At 45.2% G+C, this 24,871-nt stretch overlaps 1 protein-coding gene across 3 annotated transcripts in view; it reads left to right on the forward strand.

The window, feature by feature from the left end:
* Nucleotides 1-24,871, forward strand: part of ankhb (ANKH inorganic pyrophosphate transport regulator b) — a 112,627-nt gene that overhangs the window by 53,216 nt on the left and 34,540 nt on the right. For all 3 annotated transcript variants that reach the window (XM_064942588.1, XM_064942597.1, XM_064942606.1), the window contains 4 exons: nucleotides 4,465-4,583; nucleotides 5,846-5,929; nucleotides 6,367-6,537; nucleotides 14,323-14,457. In XM_064942588.1, the coding sequence (XP_064798660.1) occupies nucleotides 4,465-4,583; nucleotides 5,846-5,929; nucleotides 6,367-6,537; nucleotides 14,323-14,457 (509 nt within the window). The remainder of the gene's footprint in view (nucleotides 1-4,464; nucleotides 4,584-5,845; nucleotides 5,930-6,366; nucleotides 6,538-14,322; nucleotides 14,458-24,871) is intronic.

A 24,871-nucleotide genomic window follows, 5' to 3' on the forward strand; every position in this document is an offset into this window, starting at 1 on the left:
TAGGGAAAAGCACATAACCATAGAATGCCCAATTCCCTTACACCAAGCAAACTGTTACTTGAGTCATTATGGTTACATATAGAAGAACCATGACCCTTCCCTATGAAACCCTCTTTTCTTAGTGTATATCTGCAACGCTCACTCTGCTGCACATTCCTGAGTAACCTGTTTTCAGCTGACTGCAAACCATTCCTGAGTAACCTGTTTTCAGCTGACTGCAAACCATTCCTGGGTAACCTGTTTTCAGCTGACTGCAAACCATTCCTGAGTAACCTGTTTTCAGCTGACTGCAAACCATTCCTGAGTAACCTGTTTTCAGCTGACTGCAAACCATTCCTGGGTAACCTGTTTTCAGCTGACTGCAAACCATTCCTGAGTAACCTGTTTTCAGCTGACTGCAAACCATTCCTGGGGAACCTGTTTTCAGCTGACTGCAAACCATTCCTGAGTAACCTGTTTTCAGCTGACTGCAAACCATTCCTGAGTAACCTGTTTTCAGCTGACTGCAAACCATTCCCGAGTAACCTGTTTTCAGCTGACTGCAAACCATTCCTGGGTAACCTGTTTTCAGCTGACTGCAAACCATTCCTGAGTAACCTGTTTTCAGCTGACTGCAAACCATTCCAGGGGAACCTGTTTTCAGCTGACTGCAAACCATTCCTGAGTAACCTGTTTTCAGCTGACTGCAAACCATTCCAGGGGAACCTGTTTTCAGCTGACTGCAAACCATTCCTGAGTAACCTGTTTTCAGCTGACTGCAAACCATTCCTGAGTAACCTGTTTTCAGCTGACTGCAAACCATTCCAGGGCAACCTGTTTTCAGCTGACTGCAAACCATTCCTGGGTAACCTGTTTTCAGCTGACTGCAAACCATTCCAGGGGAACCTGTTTTCAGCTGACTGCAAACCATTCCTGAGTAACCTGTTTTCAGCTGACTGCAAACCATTCCAGGGGAACCTGTTTTCAGCTGACTGCAAACCATTCCAGGGGAACCTGTTTTCAGCTGACTGAAAACCATTCCTGAGTAACCTGTTTTCAGCTGACTGCAAACCATTCCTGAGTAACCTGTTTTCAGCTGACTGCAAACCATTCCAGGGAACCTGTTTTCAGCTGACTGCAAACCATTCCTGAGTAACCTGTTTTCAGCTGACTGCAAACCATTCCTGGGGAACCTGTTTTCAGCTGACTGCAAACCATTCCTGGGGAACCTGTTTTCAGCTGACTGCAAACCATTCCAGGGGAACCTGTTTTCAGCTGACTGCAAACCATTCCTGAGTAACCTGTTTTCAGCTGACTGCAAACCATTCCTGAGTAACCTGTTTTCAGCTGACTGCAAACCATTCCTGAGTAACCTGTTTTCAGCTGACTGCAAACCATTCCTGAGTAACCTGTTTTCAGCTGACTGCAAACCATTCCTGAGTAACCTGTTTTCAGCTGACTGCAAACCATTCCTGAGTAACCTGTTTTCAGCTGACTGCAAACCATTCCTGAGTAACCTGTTTTCAGCTGACTGCAAACCATTCCTGGGGAACCTGTTTTCAGCTGACTGCAAACCATTCCTGGGGAACCTGTTTTCAGCTGACTGCAAACCATTCCTGAGTAACCTGTTTTCAGCTGACTGCAAACCATTCCTGAGTAACCTGTTTTCAGCTGACTGCAAACCATTCCTGAGTAACCTGTTTTCAGCTGACTGCAAACCATTCCTGAGTAACCTGTTTTCAGCTGACTGCAAACCATTCCAGGGGAACCTGTTTTCAGCTGACTGCAAACCATTCCAGGGGAACCTGTTTTCAGCTGACTGAAAACCATTCCTGAGTAACCTGTTTTCAGCTGACTGCAAACCATTCCTGAGTAACCTGTTTTCAGCTGACTGCAAACCATTCCAGGGAACCTGTTTTCAGCTGACTGCAAACCATTCCTGAGTAACCTGTTTTCAGCTGACTGCAAACCATTCCTGGGGAACCTGTTTTCAGCTGACTGCAAACCATTCCTGAGTAACCTGTTTTCAGCTGACTGCAAACCATTCCTGAGTAACCTGTTTTCAGCTGACTGCAAACCATTCCTGAGTAACCTGTTTTCAGCTGACTGCAAACCATTCCTGAGTAACCTGTTTTCATCTGACTGCAAACCATTCCTGAGTAACCTGTTTTCAGCTGACTGCAAACCATTCCTGGGGAACCTGTTTTCAGCTGACTGCAAACCATTCCTGAGTAACCTGTTTTCAGCTGACTGCAAACCATTCCAGGGGAACCTGTTTTCAGCTGACTGCAAACCATTCCAGGGGAACCTGTTTTCAGCTGACTGCAAACCATTCCTGGGGAACCTGTTTTCAGCTGACTGCAAACCATTCCTGAGTAACCTGTTTTCAGCTGACTGCAAACCATTCCTGAGTAACCTGTTTTCAGCTGACTGCAAACCATTCCAGGGAACCTGTTTTCAGCTGACTGCAAACCATTCCAGGGGAACCTGTTTTCAGCTGACTGCAAACCATTCCTGAGTAACCTGTTTTCAGCTGACTGCAAACCATTCCTGAGTAACCTGTTTTCAGCTGACTGCAAACCATTCCTGAGTAACCTGTTTTCAGCTGACTGCAAACCATTCCTGAGTAACCTGTTTTCAGCTGACTGCAAACCATTCCTGGGGAACCTGTTTTCAGCTGACTGCAAACCATTCCTGAGTAACCTGTTTTCAGCTGACTGCAAACCATTCCTGAGTAACCTGTTTTCAGCTGACTGCAAACCATTCCTGAGTAACCTGTTTTCAGCTGACTGCAAACCATTCCTGAGTAACCTGTTTTCAGCTGACTGCAAACCATTCCTGAGTAACCTGTTTTCAGCTGACTGCAAACCATTCCTGGGGAACCTGTTTTCAGCTGACTGCAAACCATTCCTGGGGAACCTGTTTTCAGCTGACTGCAAACCATTCCTGAGTAACCTGTTTTCAGCTGACTGCAAACCATTCCTGAGTAACCTGTTTTCAGCTGACTGCAAACCATTCCTGAGTAACCTGTTTTCAGCTGACTGCAAACCATTCCCGAGTAACCTGTTTTCAGCTGACTGCAAACCATTCCTGAGTAACCTGTTTTCAGCTGACTGCAAACCATTCCTGAGTAACCTGTTTTCAGCTGACTGCAAACCATTCCTGAGTAACCTGTTTTCAGCTGACTGCAAACCATTCCTGAGTAACCTGTTTTCAGCTGACTGCAAACCATTCCTGAGTAACCTGTTTTCAGCTGACTGCAAACCATTCCTGAGTAACCTGTTTTCAGCTGACTGCAAACCATTCCTGAGTAACCTGTTTTCAGCTGACTGCAAACCATTCCTGAGTAACCTGTTTTCAGCTGACTGCAAACCATTCCTGAGTAACCTGTTTTCAGCTGACTGCAAACCATTCCAGGGAACCTGTTTTCAGCTGACTGCAAACCATTCCTGGGGAACCTGTTTTCAGCTGACTGCAAACCATTCCTGTGGAACCTGTTTTCAGCTGACTGCAAACCATTCCTGAGTAACCTGTTTTCAGCTGACTGCAAACCATTCCAGGGAACCTGTTTTCAGCTGACTGCAAACCATTCCTGAGTAACCTGTTTTCAGCTGACTGCAAACCATTCCTGAGTAACCTGTTTTCAGCTGACTGCAAACCATTCCTGAGTAACCTGTTTTCAGCTGACTGCAAACCATTCCTGGGGAACCTGTTTTCAGCTGACTGCAAACCATTCCTGAGTAACCTGTTTTCAGCTGACTGCAAACCATTCCAGGGAACCTGTTTTCAGCTGACTGCAAACCATTCCTGAGTAACCTGTTTTCAGCTGACTGCAAACCATTCCAGGGAACCTGTTTTCAGCTGACTGCAAACCATTCCTGAGTAACCTGTTTTCAGCTGACTGCAAACCATTCCAGGGAACCTGTTTTCAGCTGACTGCAAACCATTCCTGAGTAACCTGTTTTCAGCTGACTGCAAACCATTCCAGGGAACCTGTTTTCAGCTGACTGCAAACCATTCCTGAGTAACCTGTTTTCAGCTGACTGCAAACCATTCCAGGGGAACCTGTTTTCAGCTGACTGCAAACCATTCCTGAGTAACCTGTTTTCAGCTGACTGCAAACCATTCCTGAGTAACCTGTTTTCAGCTGACTGCAAACCATTCCTGAGTAACCTGTTTTCAGCTGACTGCAAACCATTCCTGAGTAACCTGTTTTCAGCTGACTGCAAACCATTCCTGAGTAACCTGTTTTCAGCTGACTGCAAACCATTCCTGAGTAACCTGTTTTCAGCTGACTGCAAACCATTCCTGAGTAACCTGTTTTCAGCTGACTGCAAACCATTCCAGGGGAACCTGTTTTCAGCTGACTGCAAACCATTCCAGGGGAACCTGTTTATTCCCCTATTGACGATAAATCATTGGTCTGTTAATGACTGAATCCCCTGAAGTGCTCTGACATTTATCTCCATTTCCTTGTCCCATTAGCCTACACAGAATTGGGCTACTACATCATCAATAAGCTCCATCATGTGGACGATTCTGTCGGAAACAAGACCAGGCGGGCTTTCCTCTACTTGGCAGTGTTCCCGCTACTCGATGCCATGGTGAGTTGCGGCCTGCTGCCCGCTGGATTCTAGTTCCCTTTTAGCTTGGGAAATGCTTGACAGAGAGGCGGTGTTCTGACATTATGACCTATTACTCAGAATGCTCTGGGGTTTCCCCGAAGTACAGATCTAGGAACACCTTTCCTTCTCCCAATCCTAATCTTAATCATTAGTGGGTGAAATGCTAAACTGACCCAAGATCAGCGCCCAGGGGCAACTTCACCCTACTCGTTTAGTCTCTGGCTTGGGAAGTGCTTGACAGAGGTGGTGTTTTGTTTGACATTCCGACCTATCGCTGAGAACGTGCTACCTAGATAAACTATGCAATATATATATACAATATATCTTAAAACCACTTCTGCTTTTAATTAGCCTATCGGTGTTACATTGTATAGTGTATCTAACAGCAGTGTTGGTGTAGGTCTACGTGTTATCTCCTGTTTTTCCAAGTAGTATTTGTTATTTACTAACAGTGTGAGTATATTTCTGTTTTTCTTTAACCCTGGATGAAGTGTTCTGGTTTGTGTGCTACCCTGTAAAAAAATATATATATTGTAAATGTCACAGTATTACTGTTTAATCAAAAGTACATACTGTATAAATTGAATACAGTAGATTACATAAATTATATTGCATTGTGGGAAAAATGCTACGTGAAACACAGTAACAGTTTACTTACTGTATTTGTGAATATTCAGCCTGTTTTTGTGGGATGGAGTTTTGGCCTGCCTGGTGACATTACCGCTCCCAGACAGTCCTAATTCCTTGAGAAATTGCTCGTTTTAATGGAAAACAATCACAGTAAGGTACTTAATTGTTACCCAGAAATGATTCGATATTGCGATAAAAACAGCTGCATTGGACCATTGAAGGTAAACCAAGCACACACACAAAATAGGAGCTCCATGTAAAATGCAGGCCCTTTGTGGAAATGACTTAGCCTCACTTAGCCTAAATTCAAACAACAGCCCCAAGTTTTGAGTGTTTTTAGCTGACTAGAAATTGAGTAATTCTTGAAGCAAGCAAGCGCATTATGATGAGTCAGTTTGAAAAGAGTCTAGTTGTCTTGCATTGTTAGTGGACCAGTTAGTGGATATCGGCTCCTACAGCTATTCGTAGACTACTTGTTGTAAATAATACAATGTTTGTCATTGTTGTTACAATTCATTTGATGCATTATTATATACTGTATCTGTCCCTATTGAAATAGATAACGATGAATAAAAACAAATGATCCATGGTCTGTTTGTCCTCTGTTTCAGGCCTGGACACATGCCGGTATTCTACTGAAGCACAAACACAGCCTGTTAGTGGGCTGTGCCTCCGTCTCTGATGTCATAGCTCAGGTAAGAATCAGTTATCAATGGGTCTATTCATGAATTGCATTTAATATACATATTGTCATAGTGATTCAGGAGGGTGCAAAGCAGAGTATAGGGAGAAGTATGGGCATTAGTTAACTTTGTACTGCATTGTGCAATCTAGTAGTATTTGTTTTTACTATTTGCATTTGCTTGACTCTGTGTGCCTCAAGTATAAAAATCCTTATTTTATCATTGCAACTTTAAGGACTTATATTAGCATATCCTTCTACTTGAGATGGCTTAGAGAATTTGTACAGTGATCAAAAGTGAATGTGTCATTATGATTCTCTGGTTAGGACATGTCAACATGTCTGCCTTTCTCTTTGTCTTCCTCTTAAAACCACACCAACATTTCATCTGCCTCTTCTTTCTGCACTTCCTGCCATCCTCCCTCTCTCTCTATCCATCTTTCCCTCCAGATTGTCTTTGTGGCCATCTTGCTTCACAGTCATTTGGAGTGTCTGGAGCCTATGTTGATCCCCATCTTGTCCCTCTACATGGGGGCCCTGGTGCGCTTCACTATTGTAGGACTGGGTTACTACCGCAACATCCATGACAACATCCCAGAGTCCAGCGGGCCTGAAGTGGGGGTAGGTTATCTCAGGTCAGATGGGGTCAGGAGATTAACAGTGGTCTGTTTGGATGTTAGAAATGCTTTGTGTAGAACAACATCCCAGAGTCCAGCGGGCCTGGAGTGGGTGTAGGTTATCTCAGGTCAGGATATTAACTTTGTATTTCTACAGTGGTCTGTTTGGATGTTAGAAATGCTTTGTGTAGAACATATGATGTTTATGTAGAATTGTGAATTGTGTCAACTCTATGTATTACATTTCAATCTAAAACATTCTGAACATTTCACCTCACTGAACACACCCCAGGTGTCAAAGTTAACCGTGTAGAGCTTATATAGAAATTAACTACCTGAGGATGCATGATCTGTTAAAAATCTTTACAGTAAGTCACATTGCATGTCAATGCTCTATGGGTGTGATTGAAGGCAGTTGATACGCTCATCTGATGAAGAGGACCAAAGCGCAGCGCGGTACGTGTTCAAACTGAACACTGAACCAAATAACAAAGTGGAAAAATACAAAACAACTACCCACAAAACTACCCACTGTTGCTGGAGGCTCCGGGCCGGGCCGGAGGCCGTCGCTGGAGGCTCCGGAGATCATGCCATGGATCATCACTGGAGGCTTTGTGCCGTGGATCATCACTGGAGGCTTTGTGCCGTGGATCATCACTGGAGGCTTTGTGCCGTGGATCATCACTGGAGGGAGGAGACATATGGGCAGTCTGGTACGTGGAGCTGCCACAGGGCTCACCAGGCTGGGGAGACATACAAGAGGATTAATTCTGGGTGCAGAAACAGGACTCACCAGGCTGGAGGGACATACAGGAGGCCCTGTCCTTGGCAGAGGCACCGGATACACAGGGCCATGGAGGCACACTGGACGTCTCGAGCTAAGAGCCTGCACAACCCGTCCTGGCTGGATGATGACTTTGGGCTGGCACGTGCAGGCACAGGACGCACTGGGCTGTGCAGACGCACTGGAGACACAGTGCGCTGAGCCGGCTCAGGATACCCTGGGCCGTAGAGACGTACTGGAGGTCTGGGGAGCAGGACAGGCACAATCCCTCCTGGCTGGATGCTCACCCTAGCCCGGCAGATGCGGGGAGCTGGGATGTAGCGCACCTGGCTAAGAACGCGTATAACCCGGTGCACCGCATAACCCGGTGCCTGACCAGTACGACGCCTGCCATGGTAAGCACGGGGAGTTGGCTCAGGTCTCCAACCTGGCTCAGCCAATCTCCCTGTGTGCCTCCTTCCTCCAAAAATTCGGGAGTGGCCTCCCGGTCTTTAGTGCCAGCCTTGTCCCCGTGTAATCCTTGGCCCAGCTGCCTCCGCCTTCCTTGCTGCTTCGAGCTGCTCCCATTGCAGGCGATCTTTTCCGGCCAGGATCTCCTCCCACGTGTAGGATCCTTTGCCGTCCAGGATGTCCTCCCATGTCCAGTCCTCCTTACCACGCTGCTTGGTCCTTTGATGGTGGGTAGTTCTGTAATGCTCGTCTGAAGAAGAGGACCAAAGAACAGCGTTGTACGTGTTCATGATTATTTATTCAAACTGAACACTGAAACAAAATAACAAAGTGGAACCCACAAAACACAGGTGGGGAAAAAGCTGCCTAAGTATGATTCTCAATCAGAGACAACGATAGACAGCTGCCTTTGAGAACCACACCCGGCCAAACACACAGAAATAGAAAACATAGAAATAAAGAAACTAGAATGCCCACCCTAGTCACACCCTGGCCTAACCAAAATAGAGAATAAAAGCCTCTATGGCCAGGGCGTGACAGCAGTGACACATTATAAACAGCGGGTCATTCAGTTCATTGACTGTTGGTTCATCAGTGATATAATTAGTAGAATATCCAATTAATTTCAATATGACTTTTATAAACCCCAAGGTAAATTAAAATGGAAGGATAGAATAGAATAGAATAGTAAAAAATGCCGTCCTGCTCCTCTCCTCACTACTTAACTTCCCCTCACAGTCCCTTCAGTTTCCCTTAAGTCTCGTTAGTTTGGCTGCTCATCCTACCTTAATTATCCCTCACCCATCATAGCCCTGCCATTCCCAGCCAATCAGAGCGCTTGGAAATGCGCATCTGGACGCTGCACCCACTCAGGTCAGAGTGTTATCATCGTCCGAAGGGAGAATACGCATGTTTCTGAGGACTTTTTATTGTCGACACTAACACGAATGTCTGAATGATGTGTGTGTATCTAAAAAAACACAACAATAAGATTCCAAGTCATTCGGATTACCAAAATCATATAAACATCTTCAAAGGAAACAGCTCCGAGGGCCTTCATCTCCTTCCTTTAGGTCGTCTTGTTGTTGGTGATCAAGCCTACTACTGTTGTGTTGTCTGCAAACTTGATGATTGAGTTGAAGGCGTGCATGGCCAGGCAGTCATGGGTGAACATGGTGTACACGAGGGAGCTGAGCACACATCCTTGTGGGGCCCCAGTGTTGAGAATCAGCGAAGTTTGGGGCGGCCCGTCAAGAAGTCCTGGACCCAATTGCACAGGGCGGGGTTGAGACCCAGAGCGTCGAGCTTGATGAGCTTGGAGGATACTATGGTGTTGTATGCTGAGCTATAGTCATTGAACAGCATTCTTATATAGGTATTCCTCTTGTCCAGATGGGATAGGGCAGTGTGCAGTGTTATGGCGATTGCATCTTCTGTGGACCTATTGGGGCAGTAAGCAAGTTGAAGTGGGTCTAGGGTGACAGGTAAGGTGGAGGTGATTTGATCCTTGACTAGTCTCTCAAAGCACTTTATGATGACAGAAGTGAGTGCTACGGGGCAATAAGTAATTTAGTTCAGTTACCTTTGCCTTCTTGGGTACAGGAACAATGGTGGCCATCTTGAAGTATGTGGGAACAGCAGACTGGGATAGGGAGCAATTAAATATGTCCGCAAACTCACCAGCCAGCTGGTCTGCACATGCTCTGAGGACGCGGCTAGGGATGATGTCTGGGCCAGCAGCCTTGCGAGGGTTAACACGTTTAAATATCTTACTCACGTTGGCCACGTAGAAGGAGAGCCCCCAGTCCTTGGTTGTGGGGCGCGTCTGTGGCACTGTATTGTCCTCAAAGCAGGCAAAGAAGGTGTTTAGTTTGTTTGGAAGTAAGACGTCGGTGTCCGTGACATGGCTGGTTTTCCTTTGTAGTCTTTGTCTGTAGACCCTGCCACATAGTGGTTGCTCCACTAAAAATTTTGTGATTATGCTGCGGTACTTACCGAGGTAATTTGTTGTTTAGTATGGTACCCTGCGTCACCACTTCATTGCTCCAGACCAGCGCAAGGCGGAGTTAGAGCACGGATTATGCTTTTGGGTCCTAATGTGTCTATAACTGACAATGAATGTAAGCCATAAACCTACATATAAACGGATAATTGTGCACAACTTCAGTAGTACTTACTAAAACTGTTATTGCACTACGGTTTTTATTATTTAATTTTGTTAGGATTATTTTGCTCTAACTGGAGTACTGGAGGCCACTCCCGACCAGTCACATTATACAGTGCCTGAGTGGCGCAACTGTCTAAGACACTGCATGTGTTGCTACAGATGCTGGTTCAATACCTGTGCGGTCCTTGACTGGGAGACCCAAGAGATGACTGTAGGTTTTTGGTTTCGATCTCTCTAAACATAAATAAACCATTTTAAGAAACAAACAGGCTTTATTTACAAATTAGTAACAATGTCTCACCATATGTTCAAGAATGTATTTTTCGCACTCATTTTACATGAAATCATCTCCAAAATTAACCCTGTTATTAGCAGAACAATATATACTGGTCATATTGTTCATGGCTCACAATGAGATTGCCTTGCAGTTCTCCAGCTGTATCCACTGGAGCACGCGAGGTTCAAGGCATGAGGGCAGGGGGCACTGGATGGGCCGCAGAGCTGCGCACAGAAGACCAACCTAAGACCATGGGGAAGGGAGGGAGGGGGGTGGATTCCCTCCCCGCCACACTGGCAACACTTTTTAAGGGGCTCTGCACTAATAATGGAGCTGACTAGGGATACGTTCCCACTGTTCTGTTCTTAGTGCCAGTCTGCACGTTCAAACTAAAACAATGTAACTAACAATGGCATCTTTATGCTTTCGTTAATAAAATAATGATAAAAATACTCAATGTTTATTTAGTTATGGATCCATAACGAATTACTATGGGAATAAATATCACTGAATTACAGAAATATCCTCCATATGTAATTATTGGCGGAGAGTCACGTCATATTTTTCGATATACTGTAGGCGACATGAGTCTCACTAGTGTTGAGTAATGTGATGTTAAAAGTGGTGTAGGTTTTATCAATGAGATTCACTGAATTTCCGTTTGGGTATTGATTAGACTAGAATTAGAAAATTGAGGTGTAGAAATGTTATGCTCTTAGTGTAACCTTTAATTAACGAGGCAAGTCATGTAAGAACACATTCTTCTTTACAAGGACAGCCTAACCCAGAGGGTTTTTTGTTTTTCTTGGAATAGAAACCCCATAATGTTAAGCAACATTTCTTTAAATCAGTCCCATATACTATGTTCTTACAAAAACAGGTTTTAAATTCTCTAGTATTGCCACTATAGAAGGCTATCAAATGCTTCTCAAAGATGCCCTGTAGTGGTCAAACTAGCACTAACTAGCATTAATGGTACCAGTGGTTCACTCTTAAATAATGTGCCATAGAATTCTGCGGCACCATGCAAGCTGCGCCGCAGTACGCTGCAGCTTTTAAAGGATGAACCACTGTACTTCTCCTGTCTAAGCTGCGCCGCAGTACGCTGCAACCACTTTACTTACTGCACCTTTTAAAGGATGAACCACTGTACTTCTCCTGTCTTAAGCTGCGCCGCAGTACGCTGCAACTACTTTACTTACTGCACCTTTTAAAGGATGAACCACTGTACTTCTCCTGTCTAAGCTGCGCCGCAGTACGCTGCAACTACTTTACTTACTGCACCTTTTAAAGGATAAACCACTGTACTTCTCCTGTCTAAGCTGCGCCGCAGTACGCTGCAACTACTTTACTTACTGCACCTTTTAAAGGATGAACCACTGTACTTCTCCTGTCTAAGCTGCGCCGCAGTACGCTGCAACTACTTTACTTACTGCACCATTTAAAGGATGAACCACTGTACTTCTCCTGTCTGAGCTGCGCCGCAGTACGCTGCAACTACTTTACTTACTGCACCTTTTAAAGGATGAACCACTGTACTTCTCTTGTCTAAGCTGCGCCGCAGTACGCTGCAGCTTTTAAAGGATGAACCACTGTACTTCTCTTGTCTAAGCTGCGCCGCAGTACGCTGCAACTACTTTACTTACTGCACCTTTTAAAGGATGAACCACTGTACTTCTCTTGTCTAAGCTGCGCCGCAGTACGCTGCAACTACTTGACCTACTGCACCTTCTAAAGGATGAACCACTGTACTTCTCTTGTCTAAGCTGCGCCGCAGTACGCTGCAACTACTTTACTTACTGCACCTTTTAAAGGATGAACCACTGTACTTCTCCTGTCTAAGCTGTGCCGCAGTACGCTGCATCTACTTTACTTACTGCACCTTTTAAAGGATGAACCACTGTACTTCTCTTGTCTAAGCTGCGCCGCAGTACGCTGCAGCTTTTAAAGGATGAACCACTGTACTTCTCTTGTCTAAGCTGCGCCGCAGTATGCTGCAACTACTTTACTTACTGCACCTTTTAAAGGATGAACCACTGTACTTCTCTTGTCTAAGCTGCGCCGCAGTACGCTGCAACTACTTGACCTACTGCACCTTTTAAAGGATGAACCACTGTACTTCTCTTGTCTAAGCTGCGCCGCAGTACGCTGCAACTACTTTACTTACTGCACCTTTTAAAGGATGAACCACTGTACTTCTCCTGTCTAAGCTGCGCCGCAGTACGCTGCATCTACTTTACTTACTGCACCTTTTAAGGGATGAACCACTGTACTTCTCTTGTCTAAGCTGCGCCGCAGTACGCTGCAACTACTTTACTTACTGCACCTTTTAAAGGATGAACCACTGTACTTCTCCTGTCTAAGCTGCGCCGCAGTACGCTGCAACTACTTTACTTACTGCACCTTTTAAAGGATGAACCACTGTACTTCTCCTGTCTAAGCTGCGCCGCAGTACGCTGCAACTACTTTACTTACTGCACCTTTTAAAGGATGAACCACTGTACTTCTCCTGTCTAAGCTGCGCCGCAGTACGCTGCAACTACTTTACTTACTGCACCTTTTAAAGGATGAACCACTGTACTTCTCCTGTCTAAGCTGCGCCGCAGTACGCTGCAACTACTTTACTTACTGCACCTTTTAAAGGATGAACCACTGTACTTCTCCTGTCTGAGCTGCGCCGCAGTACGCTGCAACTACTTTACTTACTGCACCTTTTAAAGGATGAACCACTGTACTTCTCCTGTCTGAGCTGCGCCGCAGTACGCTGCAACTACTTTACTTACTGCACCTTTTAAAGGATGAACCACTGTACTTCTCCTGTCTGAGCTGCGCCGCAGTACGCTGCAACTACTTTACTTACTGCACCTTTTAAAGGATGAACCACTGTACTTCTCTTGTCTAAGCTGTTGAATTGTCTCTGTACTGACATTTCGCTTGTTTGATTGCCTTGCGGAGAGAATAACTACACAGTTTGTATTCTGACATATTCCCAGTCACCTTTCCATGGTTAAATGCAGTGGTTCGTGCTTTCAGTTTTGTGCAAATGTCGCCATCTATCCACGGTTTCTGGTTAGAGTAGGTTTTAATAGTCACAGTAGGTACAACATCTCCTATGCACAGATTTGCCAAAACGAGGGCAGGGGAGGGCCTTGTATGCATCGCGGAAGTTAGAGTAGTAGTGATCCAGATGTTGTTACAAATACACAATGAGTCGTTAATCATGGAACATACAGCCCTGACCTTCTTCTTCCTGGAGAGATATTCATTCCTGTCATCGCGACTCACAAAGAATCCAGGTGGCTGTACCGACTCTGACAGCATATCCAGAGAGAGCCATGTTTCCGTGAAACAGAGTATGTTTCAATCCCTGATGTCTCTATGGAAAGCAACCCTTTCCCTAAATTTGTCTACCTTGTTATCTAGAGACTGGACATTATCACGTAATATACTTGGAAGCGGTGGGTGGTGTTGCCCACCTCCGAAGTCTGACCAGAAGACCGCTCTGTCTACCTCTTCTCTGGCGGCGTTGTTTTTTTGTCAGCCTCTGGAATGAGTTCAAATGCCCTGGGTGGTTCTGACAAAGGATCTGCTTTGGGAAAGTCATACTGGTCGTAGTGCTGGTCAGTTGACACCGCTCTGATATCCGATAGTTCTTCCCGGCTGTGTGTAATATCGCTTAAGATTTTCTGGGCTAACAATGTGAGAAATAATACATACAAAAACTAATTGCTGCAAAGTTTCCTAAGGACTAGAAGTGAGGCAGCACTCTCTGTCGGCACTATCTTAAACAACAATAGATACTGTATACTTGTTAGATATTACTGCACTGTTGGAGCTAGAAACACAAGCATTTAGTTACACCTGCAATAACATCTGCTTAACACAGGTATGTGACAAATAAAATTGAGTGATTTGATTTGAGGGTACCAGTAACGTGGCAATATGCACCTGGTTCCCTGAGATAGAACTTTAGTTACAATATAATATGACTTAATATTCCACCATATGATGGAACTTTAGTTACAATGGAATTACTTTATTGCACAGTTGCATTTGGGAATTCTCATCACTTTCTCCCATGCCTCCCTCCCTCTTTCTCCATCGCCCGCAGGGTGACGCTACCATCAGGAAGATGCTGAGTTTCTGGTGGCCCCTGGCCCTGATCCTGGCCATGCAGAGAATCAGCAGGCCTATCGTCAACCTCTTTGTCTCCCGGGACCTCAAGGGAAGCTCGGCTGCCACCGAGGCAAGTGTCCTACCGACCTCATATGAGGATTTTAAGCACACAACACACTTTTCCAGTCTAGCAAGGTGATATTCTGAACAATGTAGTAGTGACCCCCCACCCCAGAATGCTTTTGGTTTTGATATGGTCCAGTACATAATCCATATATAAATATCATAGTGAATTCATGATGTGAATTTTCATACTTTGTCATATTTCTATATATAGTTACTATCAGTTTTATGACAATTACTTTATTACTTTACCCAAACTGTTATGACATTAGTGATCGTCAAAATGTGTGAAATTTGCAAACGTCTAAATCAACATTTTGGCCATTTCAAATTGTATTGGTCAGATGTTGCGCCTTCTCCACCACACTGTCTTTGTGGGTGGACCATTTTGGTTTGTCTGTGATGTGCACACTGAGGAACTTAAAACTCCACCTTCTCTTCGCTGCTGTCCCATCGATGTGGATAGAGGGGTGCTCCCTCTCCTGTTTCCTGAAGACCACGATCATCTCCTTTGTTTTGTTGACGTTGAGTGAGAGGTTGTTTTCCTGACACCGCACGCCGAGTGCCCTCACCTCCTCCCTGTAGGCTGTCTCATTGTTGTTGGTAATCAAGCCTGCTAATGTTGTGCCATCTGTAAACTTGATGATTGAGTTGGTGGCGTGCATGGCCACGCAGTCATGGGTGAACAGGGAGTACAGGAGGGGGCTGAGCATGCACGCTTGTGGGGCCCCAGTGTTGAGGATCAGCGAAGTGGAGATGTTGTTTCCTACCTTCACCACCTAGGGGCGGCCTGTCAGGAAGTCCTGGACCCAATTCCACAGGACGGGATTAAGACCAAGGGCCTCAAGATTAATGATGATTTTGGAGGGTACTATGGTGTTGAATGCTGAGCTATAGTCAATGAACAGCATTCTTAAATAGGTTTTCCTCTTGTCCAGATGGGATAGGGCAGTGTGCAGGCGATTGCATCGTCTGTGGACCTATTGGGGGGGTGGGGCTAATAGTAAAACGTTTTTAAAAAGTTACTTCCGCACAAAATTACATCTTTACTTATTTTAGGCTTTGTGTAGATCAAGTTCTTTATCGTACAGCTATACAAGTTACAGTATATATAGAACCGCCTGCTCAATAGCAATCCAGCAATGTCTGTGTCGCAGGCTGCTTTTCTATGGTCCGCCCCTTTGACGTGGCAAAGAGATGAAAAAATGGATTGTAATGACACAGCCAGCCACTGGTTGGAGCCAGAGACACATTTTTTTGTGTTCTGACATATAAAAGGGTGGGAAATCAATAAAATAAGTAATGTAAGCATTATTAGTAATTACCTATAAATCTAGTGCTCCTAAAAGGTTAAAAGCATATGATTGGTGTTAGCAGGAGTGAATATTTAACGTTGTTAAGTCCATGTGAGAAAGTTTGCAAGGGTGGAGAATTGGCATGCAACCAAACAAAGCTAATTCCAAACACCCTATCCCCTTACCCAGACTCGTAATTGAGTTTAGGTGTATCCTGTTGCCATCCTTGACATGTTTCTACAACTTGATTGGAGTCCACCTGTGGTAAATTCAATTAATTGGACATAATTTGGAAAGGAACACACCTGTCTATGTAAGGTCCCACAGTTGACAGTTTATGTCAGAACAAAAACAAAACCATGAGGTCAATTGCCCTTAGAGTTACGAGACAGGATTGTGTCAAGGCACGGATGTGGGGAAGGGTACCAAAATATTTCTGCAGCACTGAAGGTCCACAAAGAACACAGTGGCCTCCATTATTCTTAAATGGCTAAACTGAGCAATCGGGGGAGAAGGTCCTTGGTCAGGCAGATGACCAAGAACCTGATGGTCACTCTGACAGAGCTACAGGGTTTCTCTGTGGAGATGGGAGAACGTTCCAGAAGGACAACCATCTCTGCAGCACTCCACCAATCAGGTGGAAGCCACTCCTCAGTAAAAGGCACATGACAGCAACTCTCAGACCATGAGAAACAAGATTCTCTGTTCTGTGAAACCAAGATTGAACTCTTTGACCTGAATGCCACGCCTGGAGGAAACCTGACACCATCCCTACGGTGAAGCATGGTGGTGGCAACATCATGCTGTGGGGATTTTTTTCAGGGACTGGGAGACTAGTCCGGATCGATGGGAAGATGAACAGAGCAAAGTACAAAGAGATCCTTGATGAAAACATTCTCCAGAGCTTGTACTAAGAACCTATGACTAGTGCGATTGTTCACCTTCCAACAGGACAACAACCCAAATCACACAGCCAAGACGACGCAGGATTAATTTCGGGACAAGTCTCTGAATGTCCTTGAGTGGCCCAGCCAGAGCCCAGACTTCCCCGATTGAACATCCCGAGAGACCTGAAAATAGCCATGCCGCAAAACTCCCCATCCAACCTGACAAAGCTTGAGAGGATCTGCAGAGAAGAATGGGAAAAACTCCCCAAGTGCAGGTGTGCCAAGCTTGTAGCGCCATACCCAAGAAGACTCAATGCTGTGATCACTTCAATAGAGTCAATAGAGTACTGAGTAAAGTATCTGAATACTTATGTAATATTTCAGATTTTCCAAAAACCTGTTTTTGCTTTGCCATTATGAGGTATTGTGTGTAGATTGATGAAGTGGAAAACTATTTAATCAATTTTAGAATAAGGCTGTAACCGAACAACGTGAAAATTCAAGGGGTCTGAATACTTTCCGAAAAAAGTAAATATATATACTGTATATATATATATTTACCCAAAAATATATGGGTGATTGGAAATGACGCAGACAGTTACACTAATGAAAGCTTCAATATAAACTCAGCAAAAAAAGAAACATCCTCTCATTGTCAACTGTGTTTATTTTCAGCAAACTTAACAAATATTTGAATGAACATAACAAGATTCAATAACTGAGACAAACTGAACAAGTTCCACAGACATGTGACTAACAGAAATGGAATAACGTGTCCCTTGAACAAAGGGCGGGTCAAAAGTAACAGTCTGGTGTGGCCACCAGCTGCATTAAGTACTGCAGTGCATCTCTTCCTCATGGACTGCACCAGATTTGCCAGTTCTTGCTGTGAGATATTACCCCACTCTTCCACCAAGGCACCTGCAAGTTTCTGGACATTTCTGGGGGGATGGCCCTATCCCCTCGCCCTCCGATCCAACAGGTCTAAGACGTGCTCAATGGGATTGAGATCCGGGCTCTTCGTTGGCCATGGCAGAACACTGACATTCCTGTCGTGCAGGAAATCACGCACAGATCGAGCAGTATGGCTGGTGGCATTGTCATGCTGGAGGGTCAGGTCAGGAGAAGCCTGCGAGAAGGGTACCACATGAGAGAGGAGGGTGTCTTCCCTGTAACGCACAGCGCTGAGATTGCCTGCAATGACAACAAGCTCAGTCCGCTGATGCTATGACACACCGCCCCAGACCATGATGGACCCTCCACCTCCAAATCAACCCTGCTCCAGAGTACAAGCCTCGGTGTAACGCTCATTCCTTCGACGATAAGCGAGAAGCCGACCATCACCCCTGGTGAGACAAAACCGCGACTCGTCAGTGAAGACCACTGTGAAGAGCCAGTCCTGTCTGGTCCAGCGATGGTGGGTTTGTGCCCATAGGCAATGTTGTTGCCGATGATGTCTGGGGAGGACCTGCCAGTCCAGCCTCTCTCAGCCTATTGCTGACAGTCCAAGCACTAATAGAGGGATTGTGCGTTCCTGGTGTAACTCGGGCAGTTGTTGTTTCTATCCTGTACCTGTCCCGCAGGTGTGATGTTCGGATGTACCGATCCTGTGCAGGTGTTGTTACACGTGGTCTGCCACTGCGAGGACGATCAGCTGTCCGTCCTGTCTCCCTGTAGTGCTGTCTTAGGCGTCTCACAGTACAAATATTGCAATTTATTGCCCTTGCCACATCTGCAGTCCTCATGCCTCCTTGCAGCGTACCTAAGGCATGTTCACGCAGATGAGCAGGGACCCTGGGCATCTTTCTTTTTGTGTTTTTCAGAGTCAGTAGAAAGGCCTCTTCAGTGTCCGATCTGTGACCTGAATTGCCTACCATCTGTAAGCTGTTAGTGTCTTAATGACCTTTCTACAGGTGCATGTTCATTAATTGTTTATGGTTCATTGAACAAGCATGTTCACGCAACTTATTGTGGGACGCTTGTGGAAGGCTACCCTAAACGTTTGACCCAAGTTAAACAATTTGAAGGCAATGCTACCAAATACAAATTGTGTGTATGTTGTGGCAGACCAGGGGTTGGGTCAAGACGTTTACACAGATGAGACACGGATAGAGTATGATTAGCTCAGTTTCAAGGGTGTTTATTTAAATAATAAATCAAAAAGAAAAAGGATAGGTCTCCCCCATGCGACCCTCTCCGGGATACCGTCTTCTGGGCTCCGGCTCTTGCTGTATCCTGTCGGGCACAAAAACTGAACTCCCCCTCATACCTATGCCAACGTCCCCAACTGTACAGGAGACCTTTCTTCCCCCACTCCCCTTGTGTGCTACCGTTCTGGCAGCTTTATGGGCCTTGCACAGCTGGTGAGCAATCAGCCCTTGATTACTCACCAGCTCCCAATCAGCCCCATTTAGTCCTGGCCGGAGAGCCCGTCGATACCTGGCACGTCCAGCAGATGGAGCCATCGCCTCGTGATGTATACTCCGTCTGTCACCAGGCCTCGGCGAGTCTCCCCCTGGTGGCTGACCTGCTGTACGCCACAATGTAAACTTCTGAAACCACTGGGAATGTGATGAAATAAATTAAACCTGAAATAAATAATTCTCTGACATTTCTGACATATCACATTCTTGAAAGAAACTGGTGATCCTAACTTTTTACGAGGATTAACTGTCAGGAATTGTAAAAAACTGAGTTGTAAATGTATTTGGCTAAGGTGTATGTAATCTTCTGACTTCAACTGTGTATGTACAGTTGTGGCCAAAAGTTTTGAGAATGACACAAATATTAATTTCCACAAGGTTTGCTGCTTTGGTGTCTTTAGATATTTTTGTCAGATGTTACTATGGAATACTAAAGTATAATTACAAGCATTGCATAAGTGTCAAAGGCTTTTATTTAGTTGATGCAAAGAGTCAATATTTGCAGTTTTGACCCTTCTTTTTCAAGACCTCTGCAATCCACCCAGGCATGCTGTTAATTATCTTCTGGGCCACATCCTGACTGATGGCAGCCCATTCTGGCATAAGCAATGCTTGGAGTTTGTGTATTTTTGTTTGTCCACCCGCCTCTTGAGGATTGACCACAAGTCTCAATGGGATTAAGGTCTGGGGAGTTCCCTGGCCATGGACCCAAAATATTGATGGTTTGTTCCCCAGACCACGTAGTTATCACTTTTACTTTATGGCAATGTGCTGTGAGTGAGCAACTCCCTTGGCTGAGAAGCAACCCCATACATGAATGGTCTCAGGATGCTTTACTGTTGGCATGACACAGGACTGATGGTTACACTCACCTTGTCTTCTTCGAACAAGCTTTTTTCCGGATGACCCAAACAATCGGAAAAGGGATTCATCAGAGAAAAGGACTTTACCCCAGTCCTCAGCAGTCTAATCCCTGTACCTTTTGCAGAATATCGGTCTGTCCCTGATGTTTTTCCCGAGAGAAGTGGCTTCTTCGCTGCCCTTCTTGACACCAGGCCATCTCCAAAAGTATTTGCCTCACTGTGCGTGCAGATGCACTCACACCTGCCTGCTGCCATTCCTGAGCAAGGTCTGTACTGGTGGTGCCCCTATGCCGCAGCTGAATCAACTTTAGGAGATGGTCCTGGCGCTTGCTGGACTTTCTTGGGCACCCTGAAGCCTTCTTCACAACAATTGAACCGCTCTCCTTGAAGTTCTTGATGATCCGATAAATGGTTGATTTAGGTGCAATCTTACTGGCAGCAATATCCTTGCCTGTGAAGCCCTTTTTATGCAAAGCAATGCTGACGGCACGTGTTTCCTTGCAGGTAACCACGGTTGACAGAGGAAGAACAATGACCCTCCTTTTGAAACTTCCAGTCTGTTATTCGAACTCAATCAGCATGACAGAGTGATCTCCAGCGTTGTCTTCGTCAACACTCACACCTGTGTTATTGAGAGAATCACTGACATGATGTCAGCTGGTCCTCTTGTGGCAGGGCTGAGTTGCAGTGGTAATGTTTTTGGGGGATTCAGTTCATTTGCATGGCAAAGAGGGACTTTGCAGTTAATCTGATCACTCTTTATAACATTCTGGAATATATGCAAATTGCCATCATACAAATTGAGGCAGCAGACTTTGTGAAAATTAATATTTGTGTCATTCTCAAAACTTTTGGCCACGACTGTATATCTACGCACAAGTTTTCTTTATTTTCTACATTAGAATAATAGTGAAGACATCAAAACTATGAAATAACACACATGGAATCATGCAGTAACTGTATGGACCGACGCGGATGTCGAGAAGCGGGTACGGGGAGTCAAACATTTTAATCAGAACAGACTTGGAACAAGACAGGAACATCGTCAGCACACGGGTAAACAAGGACATATGACAGTCAATGCTGATGTTGGGAACAGAGCGGAGTAAGTCCAATAATCACCAGGACTCACCTGATTGAGTCCAATAATCGCTGATGCGCGTGACTGGGGACGGCAGTTGTGCGTAATGCTGGGGAGCCCTCGAGCGCTGGGAAGAGCTGGAGTTGGCATGACAGTAACCCAAAAACTGTTAAGCAAATCAAAATATGTTTTGTATTTGAGATTCTTCAAATAGCCACCCTTTGCCTTGTTGACAGCTTTGCACACTTTTGGCATTTTATCAACCAGCTTCACCTGGAATGCTTTTCCAACAGTCTTGAAGGAGTTCCCACATATGCTGAGCACTTGTTGGCTGCTTTTCCTTCACTCTGCAGTCCGACTCATCCCAAACCATCTCAATTTAGTTGAGGCCAGGGGATTGTGGAGGCCAGGTCATCTGATGCAGCACTCCATCACTCGCCTTCTTGGTAAAATAGCCCTTACACAGCCTGGAGCTGTGTTGGGTCATTTTCCTGTTGAAAAACAAATGATAGTTCCACTAAGTGCAAACCAGATGAGATGGCGTATCGCTGCAGAGTGCTGTGGTAGCCATGCTTGTTAAGTGGGCCTTGAATTCTAAATAAATCACAGACAGTGTCACCAGCAAAGCATCCCCATACCATTACACCTCCTCCATGCTTTACGGTGGGAACCACACATGCGGAGATCATCCATTCACCCACACCGCGTCTCACAAAGACATGGCGGTTGGAACCAAAAATCTCCAATTTGGTCTTCAGACCAAAGGACACATTTCCACCGGTCTAATGTAAATTGCTTGTGTTTCTTGGCCCAAGCAAGTCTCTTTTTCTTATGGGTGTCCTTTAATAGTGGTTTCTTTGCAGCAATTCAACCCTGAAGCCCTGATTCATACAGTCTCCTGTGAACAGTTGATGTTAAGATGTGTCTGTTACTTGAACTCTGTGAAGAAATTATTTGAGCTGCAATTTCTGAGGCTGATAACTCTGATGAACATATCCTCTGCAGCAGAGATAACTCTGGGTCTTCTTTTCCTGTGGCGGTCCTCATGAGAGCCAGTTTCATCATAGCAGTTGATGATGTTTGCAATTCCACTTGAAATGTTCTGTGTTAACTGACCTTCATGTCTTAAAGTAATGATGGACTGTTGTTTCTCTTTCCTTATTTGAGCTGTTCTTGCCATAATATGGACTTGGTCTTTTACCACAATTGAGCTATCTTCTGTATACCCCCCCTACCTTGTCACAACACAACTGATTTGCTCAAATGCATTAAGGCACACCTGTTAATGAAATGCATTCCTGGTGACTACCTCAGGAAGATGGTTGAGAGAATGCCAAGTGTGTGCAAAGCTGTCATCAAAGCAAAGGGTGGCTATTTGAATTTCAAATCTCAAATATACACTGCTCAAAAAAATAAAGGGAACACTAAAATAACACATCCTAGATCTGAATGAATTAAATATTCTTATTAAATACTTTTTTCTTTACATAGTTGAATGTGCTGACAACAAAATCATACAAAAATTATCAATGGAAATCAAATTCATCAACCCATGGAGGTCTGGATTTGGAGTCACACTCAAAATTAAAGTGGAAAACCACACTACAGGCTGATCCAACTTTGATGTAATGTCCTAACCTCTTACATCTATGGGGGCGCTATTTCATTTTTGGATGAAAAACGTTCCCGTTTTAAACAAGATATTTTGTCACAAAAAGATGCTCGACTATGCATATAATTGATAGCATTCGAAAGAAAACACTCTGACGTGTCCAGAAATACCAAGATATTCTCTGTGCGTGCCCTAGAACGTGAGCTTCAGGCAAAACCAAGATGAGATGGCATCCAGGAAATGACAAGGATTTTTGAGGTTCTGTTTTCCATTGTCTCCTTATATGGCTGTGAATGCGAGAGGAATGAGCCTGCCCTTTCTGTCGTTTCCCCAAGGTGTCTGCAGCATTGTGACGTATTTGTAGGCAGATCATTGGAAGATTGACCATAAGAGACCACATTTACCAGGTGTCCGCCCGGTGTCCTGCGCCGAAATTGGTGCGCAAAAGTCACCTGCCAGTATTTTTACATGGGATACAGAGAGGAAAGCAAGCTTCCACGAACTGCATATCAATGAAGAGATATGTGAAAAAACACCTTGAGGATTGATTCCAAACAACGTTTGCCATGTTTCGGTCGATATTATGTAGTTAATCCGGAAAAAGTTTTACGTTGTAGGTGACTGAATTTTCGGTTCGTTTCGGTAGCCAGACGCAATGTAGAAAACGGAACGATTTCTCCTACACATAGACGCTTTCAGGAAAAACTGCGCATTTGGTATGTAACTGAGAGTCTCCTCATTGAAAACATCAGAAGCTCTTCAAAGGTAAATGATTTTATTTATTTGGTTATCTGGTTTTTGTGAAAATGTTGCGTGCTAAATGCTACTCAAAATGCTATGCTAGCTTTGCATACTCTTACACAAATTAGTCAATTTCTATGGTTCAAAAGCATATTTTGAAAATCTGAGATGACAGTGTTGTTAAGAAAAGGCTAAGCTTGAGAGCAGACACATTATTTTCATTTTATTTGCGATTTTCAGAAATCGTTAACGTTGCGTTATGCTAATGAGCCTGAGGCTTTAGTCACAAACCCGGATCCGGGATGGGGAGTTTCAAGAAGTTAAAAGAAGTCAAAATGAGGCTCAGTAGTGTGTGTGTGTGTGTGTGGCCTCCACGTGCCTGTATGACCTCACTACAATGCCTGGGCATGCTCCTGATAAGGTGGCGGATGGTCTCCTGAGGGATCTCCTCCCAGATCTGGACTAAAGCATCCGCCAACTACTGAACAGTCTGTGATGCAACGTGGCGTTGGTGGATGGAGCAAGATATGATGTCTCAGATGTGCTCAATTGGACTCAGGTCTCGGAAACGGGCGGGCCAGTCCATAGCATCAATGCCTTCCTCTTGCAGGAACTGCTGACACACTCCAGCCACATGAGGTCTAGCATCGTCTTGCATTCGGAGGAACCCAGGGCCAACCGCACCAGCATATGGTCTCACAAGGGGTCTGAGGATCTCATCTCGGTACCTAATGGCAGTCAGGCTACCTCTGACGAGCACATAGAAGGCTGTGCGCCCCCCCCCCCCCAAAGAAATGCCACCCCACAACATGACTGACCCACTACCAAACCGGTCATGCTGGAGGATGTTGCAGGCAGCAGAACGTTCTCCACGGCATCTCCAGACTGTCACGTCTGTCACATGTGCTCAGTGTGAACCTGCCTTCATCTGTGAAGAGCACAGGGCGCCAATGGTGAATTTGCCAATCTTGGTGTTCTCTGGCAAATGCCAAACGTCCTGCACGGTGTTGGGCTGTAAGCACAACCCCCACCTGTGGATGTCGGGCCCTCATACCACCCTCATGGAGTCTGTTTCTGACCGTTTGAGCAGACACATGCACATTTGTGGCCTGCTGGATGTCATTTTGCAGGGCTCTGGCAGTGCTCCTCCTGCTCCTCCTTGCACAAAGGCGGAGGTAGCGGTCCTGCTGCTGGGTTGTTGGCCTCCTCCACTTCTCCTGATGTACAGGCCTGTCTTCTGGTAGCGCCTCCATGCTCTGGACACTACGCCGACAGACACAGCAAACCGTCTTGCGACAGCTCGCATTGATGTACCATCCTGGATGAGCTGCACTACCTGAGCCACTTGTGTGGGTTGTAGACTCCGTCTCATGCTGCCACTAGAGTGAAAGCACCGCCAGCATTCAAAAGTGACCAAAACATCAGCCAGGAAGCATAGGAACTGAGAAGTGGTCTGTAGTCACCACCTGCAGAACCACTCCTTTATTGGGGGTGTCTTGCTAATTGCCTATAATTTCCA

This window comes from Oncorhynchus masou, chromosome 3 (assembly GCF_036934945.1).
Source record: "Oncorhynchus masou masou isolate Uvic2021 chromosome 3, UVic_Omas_1.1, whole genome shotgun sequence".
In the NCBI taxonomy this organism is placed as follows: Eukaryota; Metazoa; Chordata; class Actinopteri; order Salmoniformes; family Salmonidae; genus Oncorhynchus; species Oncorhynchus masou.